The 10,485-nt window shown below is 42.0% G+C and overlaps 1 protein-coding gene across 1 annotated transcript; it reads right to left on the bottom strand.

Moving 5' to 3' along the window:
• Positions 1 to 5,001: 5,001 nt before the first annotated feature.
• Positions 5,002 to 5,991, bottom strand: LOC310663352 (olfactory receptor 6B1-like; the record flags this gene model as incomplete). The annotated part of the gene is made up of 1 exon (XM_083411157.1): positions 5,002 to 5,991. One exon carries the CDS (start codon positions 5,989 to 5,991, stop codon positions 5,002 to 5,004), a length of 990 nt encoding a protein of 329 aa, XP_083267283.1.
• Between the last annotated feature and the right edge of the window lie 4,494 nt (positions 5,992 to 10,485).

The raw sequence follows: 10,485 nt of genomic DNA, 5'->3' as shown, positions 1-10,485 counted from the left end.
AGGACAGCTGGATATAGATCCTTTGGTACTTTTCCATTTCTTTCCTCAAACAAAATGTGTGACTGCAATAAAGGTCTGTACACAGTATTCCAACCTACTTTCTCTGACTACATTTTGCAGTTCTTTGTTTTTACCCTGTGAAGATGTAACTTCTCTGAGCAGTTCTGCCAAAGTTTCTAGTGAAAATTCCTTTCAGAAAACAAAAGAACAAAGGGGACCTTTCAATGGAATGTATTAATTTCTTACACTTCCCTCCCTCCCTCCATTCTATAGAACGGAAATAAGCATTAATGGGGAAGAAGAAAAAATATGCCCAATTATGTGTGACACATGAGGCACTGCATCTACCCGGGAAATAGCAGGCCTACTGCAAGCCTGGCAGAGTTGGATGGGGAAAAACAACATGAAGAAAGAGACAATGCATGTGCTTTTGTAAATGAGGAAAATCTTTAATAAAAATTACTTATATATTTTTTTTTAAGACAACATGTGGAAGATGCCTGTGACCTCCCTAGCTTGCATCTTTCCTGCAAGGTGCATAAGTGTACCCTTGATAGCAACTTTGTGGATGCTTTCACTCTTCTAAGGTTCCGGCTTCAGGGTTGGGGGGGGGGTCATGGTGTTACGAGACAAGGGCAAGTTCTCTTGGCGACATAGCCTCAAGAAGCATGTCAGGAGATCCTCTGAGAACTGGGTGCGGGGTTATCAGGTGTTCCAGAGCATTTTCCAGGTGGCCTCCTCCAAACGAGACTACTGGCACCTCAACAACCACATGGGTGTTTTTCTGAAGGCTCAGGTACTGGGTGGGGGTGCTGTAGCTATTGCCTTTGATGAGGCATTTGCCAGCAGGCACAGCACAATCAGAATTCATAATGGGACCTCCATAATAACAAGCTCTGACTTGTTCAATCCAAAATGTACTCAGAGTCCTTTCTTTCTCAACTCTATTTCTGCCAGCTCAGCATATTTCTTAGTGTCTCCACCCATGGTTTCCTTCCCCTTCTTCAACATCATAACTCCACCATTGGGTTGTTTCACTCCTCCAGGAAACATTGTGGAGGTCCTCTCGATTTCATTATCTATTGCTTTACCATTCCATTCTCCAGTTCTGGAAATCCTCCATCAGTATTTTTTCCAGGTACTCTGTAACATCTCCAGCCTCAGCTTGTCCAGTACATTTTTATTCACCATTTTTTGCATCTCTGCAGTCAGTGGGATGTTTTTCAGTATTCTCACCATACTGAGTGCTTTCTTTGAGATCCACACAGTCCTTGCTTAGCAAAAGTACATTCCTAGCATTCTTCTCCCACAGCAGCACGGCCATGTAGTTTCACATTACAATCAGCAGATTCACCAGTGAGGTGGAGGATCAAAAATAAAGTGAAATAAAATCAAAACAACTCAGAGCTCCTCTTAGCTGTTTAGAAACTTTCGTAGGTACGTATATTTAAATAATGCTTTTTGTTCTATTTTCTTTTCAGCCCTTTAGTGTCATCTCCTCTTAAGTCCAGCAGTCAGGACTTATTTCAGATGAGCCGTTTAACCAGCAGACAGAAAACCTCGGTCATAATTTATAGCAGTTTCAGAAGTAGTTGAAGAAAGGGAGGTTTAGTCAATCTTTGCCCAAGGACTGACCCTCCTAGGGCTATAAAGTGGGGTTTGGACAAGATTGCAGTACTTCCTCTTCCCAGTCACTCACCCAAACAGCTTCCTTGAAGGTTTCTCAGTCCCAAAGTGAGAGAGCAGCCCTTCCTCAGCACTGGAAGTTAATCCCTGTTATCTCTGTTCTTCAGAGATAATATGATAGCTAATGGTTATCATTAATCACCACCTAATTATGTTTGTCAATGGAGTCTCAGGAGGAGATTTCTAATGAGCCGTGATTCCTCCTCAGAAATCTGGCTTGATTTCCACCCAACACTGGTGCCTGTCTAAATTATTTCTGCTGCACTCACAAGCCACAAAATGCACCTTTCAGAATCCAACACTGATTATGTCTAAATCCGAAAGAGAAATCTAGTGTGACATCTCTGGAGAAGTTGCTCTGCAAGGGAGTGTGGAATGGAGCTGGGAGTCTATCTGTTGTATGAGTTCTTTGATGCCCTTCCATGGAATCACACACTCCCCCCCCCCCCAAGAGCTGTACCCTCCTTTGGACAACAACAATCACAATAGTGATATATGTGTTTCCTGAAACAGCCCATAATTTTGTAGCTCTGAATTTCCTTCACTGGGCCATCACTTGGACTGGCAGGTCCAAAGGTCTCATTCAACTCTCTCATTCCATGACCCCCTCATCTCAGAGTATCTCTCTTTTTTTTATCCAACACTAATTACAGGACATGTAAATCTTAATGGGAAAACTAGTGTGCCATCTATTATCTACTGGCGAGAGCCAGTGTGGTGTAGTGGTTAAGAGCGGTAGACTCATAATCTGGTGAACCGGGTTTGTGTCTCCGCTCCTCCACATGCAGCTGCTGGGTGACCTTGGGCTAGTCACACTTCTTTGAAGTCTCTCAGCCCCACTCACCTCACAGAGTGTTTGCTGCAAGTCTAAGATTGTGCCAAATAGTAGCATCTCCTCTGTTGGGTGCTTTATCTCAAACATAGGAGCCAACTCCAAGGGGCTGAGGGGCTTTCACCTCTCCAATAAAATATATGGGGGGCAGCCCCTCCCAAGTTTATGGCCATTGCCATTCAAATGGTGAGTGTGCGCTGTATCATGTGATTGATTATGCAGGGCAGGGCATACCTGCCCCCCCCCCAATTTTTTTTCATCAAGTTGGCATTCCTGATCTAAAATAAAAAAAAATGTTTGAAACAGAAGACCCTGAAGAGTGGGATTATATGCTGCAATAATTTAGGCAAATGAATTTTCATGCCAATCTTCCCATAGAGATGGGCGAATAAATTGTGGTGGTGTCACAGGACTGCATTTGCCAGCTATGTCCTCATTGGCTCCACCCCAATCTTCATTCATTGAGGCAAAAGATCTGAAAGAGAGTATTAACTGCAACTGGGAACCCTGTAAAGTCAGCGCCCTTTGCTGTAGAGAGGATTCTTTTCCTTCTATCTTTTAAAATATTTTATTGATCTGTGAACAAAAAAACTGCAAACACAACAACAAGTAAGAAGATAAAGAATAAGAAATTTAAACCATAAAGCATCAGAGCCTGGAATGACAAAAGTACAAAGATGTATTGTGGTTCCAAAGAGATAATCAAGTATTAATTTATACAAGGATCCCCTTTACAAATAATAAAGGTTTATAAAAAATAAAAATATACTTCACCTGTTAGTTCCATCATTATTAATAATAAATATTTTATGTAGAAAAATATTTATTAAAAGAGCCAGACATTTGCATACAATGATGGCACTGAGTGACCATGTTCCTCATTATTTTTATAAGAAATAAAATCAAGACACAAAATAGGGGTGGGGAGTCCTTCAAGCTCTGCCTTTTAGATATTTTAGTTTGCGTGTTCAGACCCAGATACCTCCCCCCTAAATAAATTTACACTTTACTCAAATGTTGGTTTTGGTTTTTGGCAGAATGTAGGCCACAACTTTATTGATTACAGAAAGTGACTGGTTGCATAGGCTCTGGTTCAACTAGCTCCCTGCCATACAGGTAGCGTTGACCCAGGGTTCCAGCATAGGTCAGCCAAGAGGGAACACCTGGATAAGAGGAAAGCTGGGAATGGCCAACTCCGCCACCCAAATGCCCCCCTGGACTCAGGCATGGGCACAACCCCCTCTCAGGGTTTGACCAAACCATCGAGTCCTTGGATTCCTTTAACGGAATATCCTTCACATAGGGATGGCGAGAGCGTTCTCCCATCCCTATCACCTGAACCAGAGCCTATCCACAACCTTACAAGTTGTGATGATTTGCTACGCGGCAGGCGAAACCCAAATGGCAACAGCCAATCAGCCAAGTGGGGGAAATTCCTGCCATGCCCCTGTCCCAAAGACAGACAACACATGACAGCATAGCAAGGTCAAGTGCAAAGCCCTAAAAGTAGGGAGAGGTGGGTGGGTGTTCCGAATGCACACACGAAAGAGGAAGCTCTGGGTCATGTGCATGGGTATAAATAGGTCCCTCGACCTGTTTGGACTGCATCTCATTGGCCAGATTGCACCCAGCTATGAGGGACCTACCAATCGGGTGTTGTGGCTGACCAATCGTACCCACCCACAACACAGGGTGTCGGTTTTCCAGGTCTCACCGCGATATGTGCCCTCTTTGAGGGAGGACCCAATTTCTGAGCTATTTTTTCAAGAACGGCAATTTGACAAATTCTTGAGTGCCAGCAATAAATAGTATATGGATTTGAAAACAAGCAAATAAATGGTGGCATGCTGGATCAGATTTATGAATGAGCACATGCAAAACTGACACAGGATGAAAACAGACTGATACATCTCTAGTTAGGGCACCCTTTAATGGCGCATTTCTCCCCCAATGCAACAATATGATGGGTCATTGTAAGATAATTCAATGCCAGTTCATGGCAGGGTGGGGAGATAAAATATGCAGCCCCAGACAGTCAAAAGTTGTGGGACCTGTCTGGCATGAGGAGAATTCAACAGTTGTCAGAAGATGACATGTGTTAATGGTGCCTTGCCATTGTTAGGTATGCAGACTTCCAGAATCACAACAAAATCTAAACCCTGCATTTCAGGCGGAACCTTAAACCCAAGGAGGTTAAATTTCTGTCACAGTTGTTGGATTAACCCCATTTCTCCTTCCTATGGTTCCTTTTAATCAGTTCTGTAGTCCCAACAGACTACAAAGGGTGGAATACTAGGTTTTGGAAATGTCTCCACTCTTCTGAGTGACATTATACATGTATATGCTCTGCATCTTTTAAAAAAGCAATTAGTGTTGTTAGTTTCACTAATTTCACTGGTGGATTTTTGAAATTACAAGTCACAAATCACTTACTCCAAAGTGCTTCTATTGTTTTCAGTTTGTCTCCTCAGTTACAGAAGCATTTAGTTTTGCTGCATTTGGTTTCCTTCCATTGTTCTCCCAGACACAAATTTTCTGAAGGCTTTTGTAAGCGCTTGCTTGAAGTCTCTGTTCCTCAGGCTGTAGATGAAGGGATTGAACATGGGAGTCAGGATGGTGTAGCAAAGAGAAAAGATTTTGTTCAGATCCCTCAGTGTGTCGGTGTTTGGTAACATATACACTATGAGAAGGGTACCATAGAAAATTGTGACCACAATAAGATGAGATGAGCAGGTAGAAAAAGCTTTCTTCCTGCCACTGTTTGAAGGGATTTTCAAAATGGTGTTGATAATGCAAGTGTAGGAGGTCAAGGTCAGTATCAATGGTGGCATGATGCCTGCGAATCCCACCACTGTCATCAACATTTCTGCCTGCTTGGTTTCACCACAGGAGAGCATTAACAATGGAGTATAATCACAAAAGAAATGGTCAATTTCATTGGGGCCACAGAAATTCAGATGTGATGCACAGAATGCAGTAATTGCAGTAAGTACAGCCCCAATAATCCAAGGAGCAACTGATAACTGGATACATAGTCTTCTGTTCATGAGGGTTACATAATGTAATGGTTTACATATGGCTACATACCTGTCATATGACATCACAGATAAGAGGTAACACTCAGTGCAAGCAAGACAGCCAAAGAAATAGAACTGGAGGAAACACTCACTAAAAGAAATCCCATGATAGTCACTCAACAAGCTAGCCAAAAGTTTTGGAAGGGTTGTTGAGGTGTAGCAGATCTCTAAAATAGACAGGTTCCCCAGGAAGAAGTACATGGGCTTGTGAAGATGATGATCAGCGAGGACTGCTGTGGCTATAAGAATGTTTCCAGCAACTGTCACCATGTAGATTGCTAAAAATATAACAAAGAGTGGAGTCTGCAGTTCAGGAAGCGTCTTGAATCCTAGAAGGATAAATTCTGTGACCACTGTTTCATTATCCCTTCCTTTTTTTGTCACAAATTGTTCCATTCTGAGACTAAATAAGTACTGGAACAGAAAGCACAGATATAAACATTTTGTGAGTGCCATCTGCTTAACTCCATGAATAGAATATATCTATCATCTATCAACCAACACCCTCTAGATAAGTCACATGGTGTATAACTTCTTAGTGATGTAGCTATGAAAACTAATCAAATTATTATAAATATTCTATCTCTGTAGCCTGGATTAATAATTCCTTTTAAAAAATATGGAGACTAAGATAATGTAAAATGAATGACGATGTTGAACAAAATCAAAGCTTATGTCAGAAGAGATGGGAAACATAAACTGCCACTGGCAGAAAATATATTCTATCACTCAGAATATATTTTGTGTTGCTGAGTTCACTTCTTTCTAGCACTTACATCTGATGACATTAGAAGGCCAACACCCTATATAATCTCCATTTTATTTTAGCCAAAGGACTGTGAAGAGCTCATGAAATCATCATTTTGGTTGATATTACTAATTCATATCATCTTACTGGAAATAGTTCCTCCTCCCCTCCCCCTGTCTATTCCCAGATATAAATGATCTGAACCTAAAATCTTAAGAGCCATAGAGAACCACACATACGAATGAGAGAGATGGAGAGAGAGACTGGTTATGTTGATACACAAACATAAGGCCACGAGTAAGTCAGATCCTTAATTACAATGAGCATACTCTGAGTAGAACACAGTTGGATGCAGCCCTATATCCCTTGCCTCATAATGAATGAGGACCCACAGAACATATTTATCTAACCAGTTCCATAAAATATCTCCTCACCATCACTCCTGTTAGACCCATCACTGTGCTACGAAATCAATACAAAATGTGCAGCAGGTCCTGAGAGAGGTCAACACTCCATCTGATTATGACACACACACACCTGAAACTACTCCCATCTTTTGCATTCATTTGCAGAGGCCTTTTTACCTTGAAACAAGCTCTCCCAATCACTGCTTTGACCTCTTCTTTCAAAATATCAGAATAGCTGGATATAGATTCTATGGTACTTCTCCATTTCCTAAAACAAAACATCTGACTACAATACAGGTTTGTGCACAGCATTCCGGTCTATTTAGTTTGATTACATCATGCAATGTTTTATATTTTCTCTAACACAATGTAAGTTCTCTGGGCAATTCAGCCACAGGGAGTTCCAAGCCGATGCTGATTTCGCATAACAAAAGGGCAAAGGGGACCTTTCAATGGGATGCATTTATGTCCTCCACCTCCCTCCCTCCTCCCCTCTATAGAATGGAAATAAGCATTATGGTAAACACACATGAAATTCCCCAAAGAGAAAATGTCAATTTGAAAGATTGCAGCATCTGCAGGGAATGCTGGAGATGTGAATTATTTAACTGAGAAGGTGCTCGGATTGGTCAGCCTCTTTGATTCTATGACCCACTCCATATCTGAATATCTTTTGTTTATCCAACATTAATTGCATGGAAACCTGAATGAGAAAGATAGTGTACCATTTATTGGGAAGGGATAGCTCAGTCAGTAGGGCCTAAAACTCTTAATCTCAGAGCCGTGGGTTCAAGCCCCACATTGGGTGAAAGATTCTTGCACTGCAGGCAGTTAGACATCAAATTACAAAAATGAACACCTCCTCCACAAAAAAATACAGGAAATGTGGCAGAAAAAAACCCTTAAAATAATATAGCTAACACAAAGGGAGAGATAGAAAGCTGGGCCAGTCCCATCAGCACTCTTGAGAGACTACCTTCATTGAGCACCTCCTTTTTTGGAATTATTGTAATATCATCTGGCCACCGTACTAACTACTATAGCAATGTGCAACCCCCAAAAGAACACAGAGTGCCTTGTTCCAACAAGTTTAAATATCAGTTCTTGAACATTCATTGGAGCAATTCCATACAACAAGGTCAACCACAGGCTGTGATTCAAATCACCTGTCCGTAAGAAGCTGAGTCCAAAAAAAAATATCTAGGTGAAGCCAAGGTCAAAGCACAATAAAGCTGTCCAAAATTAAGGTTGTGTTTTTTCCTGGCAAACAGAGCTTATGGCAAACAGGAGATCGGCCAAGAGATAGGGAAAATTAGGCTACCAGCTTCTGGAAACTAAAATACCTACACTTTTCTAGCAGCTATGACATCTGAATTGAGGGCTTATATAAACTGATTTCTCAGACCACACTCAGTAGTAGCTGCAAGCACTTAATTCTGCTATTGATTCTTTGACTTGCAAGGAGGTCCTCAAGTCATGGAGATTCTTTGGGCTTTGGGGTATGCACTTGTTACAAAGTGGCCACATGAGCCTGAATTTCCAGGCATTTCTGCTCTCTGGGGTTGGGTCAGTACAGCCTTCTACTCTAACTTAGACGGGGAATCTTCTAGCATTGGTGATATGGGACGCCTTAGAAGCATCCTTCCAAGGCAGTCACTGGAATCTAGTGAAGTATGTCTTCAGGTACTTGGGATCTCATTTGCCCCCGGGTTCTCTGGGCTCTGAGAAGCTTGCGGTATTCAGGCAAGCAAACTGGGATCTGATCTTGGCCTGGCATATGGGGGAATAAACTGTAGTAGAGTCACAGGACTGTGCATGCCAGCAATGTCCCCAATGATTCCACCACAATCTCCATGCATTGAGTTGAAGGGGGATTTGACAGCTTTCCGCAGGGCCTGCAAGACGGAGCTGTTCCACCAGGCCTTTGGTCCGGGCCCAGTCTGACCCCCTTCTTTCCATGAAACCCTGTATGTAAGTGGCCCTCTTGGCCCTTTCTATTGGCCCATATGGGACCACCCCGGGTGACCCGGGTGGCAAATATTTAATATATTTAATATTCCGACCTTCACGGCTGTGATTTGTGGGATGGCCACTTAATTTTATTCTGATTTTACTGTGATTTTGAGCTGTGTTTTAATCAATTGTTTGATTTTGTGTTTTTAATGTATTATATATTTGGTGTTAGCTGCCCTGAGCCTGGCCTTGGCTGGGGAGGGCAGGGTATAAATAAAATTCATTAGTAGTAGTAGTAGTAGTAGTAGTATTCATACAATCCTCTGAAGAGAATCCTGTGCAGACAGTGCTCTTTGCTGCTCTTGGTGTGTTCACCCAAATGCTTGAAGAATCTCCCTTCAGAATTTCCTGTTCAACATGGGATGGCCCAGGTAGAATCAGCAGGAATGGGGATGTTGACAATGTGCCTGAGGTACATAGTTTCATGCCCCTTCCACACCTTATTCCCTCACACATACTTTGAGGGTCATCAGTTAATTACTTGAACTGCTTGTAACAAGATGGAGATGATGATGGCAGAATAATAATAATAATAATAATTTATTATTTATACCCCGCCCATCTGGCTGGATTACCTCAGCCACTCTGGGTGGCTTCCAACAAAATATTAAAATGCAGTAGTCCATCAAACATTAAAAGCTTCCCTAAACAGGGCTGCCTTCAGATATCTTCTAAAAGTCTGGTAGTTGTTGTTCTCTTTGACATCTGGTGGGAGGGCATTCCACAGGGTGGGTGGCAGAGAAGGCCCTCTGCCTGGTTCCCTGTAACTTGGCTTCTCGCAGTGAGGGAGCCGCCAGAAGGCCCTCGGGGCTGGACCTCAGTGTCCGGGTAGAATGATGGAGGTGGAGATGCTCCTTCAGGTATACTGGACCAAGGCCATTTAGTGCTTTAAAGGTCAGCACCAACACTTTGAATTAATTATTCAAACCCTCCAGCTTTTAGTTAAGATTTATTGTTTTAAATGAAGGGGACACTGGAAGCTGCCCAAGGATTCCACATGCTAATGGTTTCTAGGCTCTGTAGCCAGCCATGCAGGCTTCCAAAACATAACAAAATTGAGAGTCTGCCTTTCAGACAGAGCCTGAAACCCCAGGGCGTTAAATTTCTGTGACACTGGCTTTATTAACCCTCTCCTTCTTCCTACAGTTCATTCTCTTCTGTTTTGCTGTCCCAGCAGTCAACTGAATCAATATCTAATGAAATATATGCAGGGAACTTGATAATTCAAATGCAATACTCGAAGCTGATTTCAGCTATTGCATGCAAAGAGCCATCTGAAAGTGAAACTGTGTCCATCAACATCTCTCTACAAAACTGCTAAATATGTGAATATCTCTGCAATGGAGTCGAATGAGCAAATGCAGCCATTCTGCATAGAATTTTATGGGACACTGAGTGTTTTTTGCATCTGTTTTATAAGGGTACAATGCTACTACTTTTTAAAAATCCTTCCACCCTTCTAAGTGTCATATAGCATGAAACTCTCAATCTCAGGTCATGAGTTCAAGCCCCAGGCTGGGCATAAGATTCCTGCATTGCAAGGGATTGGAGTATCTGACTCTTGTGGTCCCTTCCAACTCTATGATTCTATGCTAATATACGGACATTTTAAAAAAAATCAATTCCATTTGTTTCTGTAATTATATTGCCACCTTCATTTAAATTACAAGTCACAAATTACATACTCAAAAGTGTTTCTAGAAGCATTTCGTTCTACTGCAT

Source organism: Podarcis tiliguerta (genome assembly GCF_965153285.1).
Source record: "Podarcis tiliguerta genome assembly, chromosome: 13".
Lineage (NCBI taxonomy): Eukaryota > Metazoa > Chordata > Lepidosauria > Squamata > Lacertidae > Podarcis > Podarcis tiliguerta.
The sequence above is the reverse complement of the archived record's forward strand: the minus strand, read 5'-3'. Positions and strand labels throughout refer to the sequence as shown.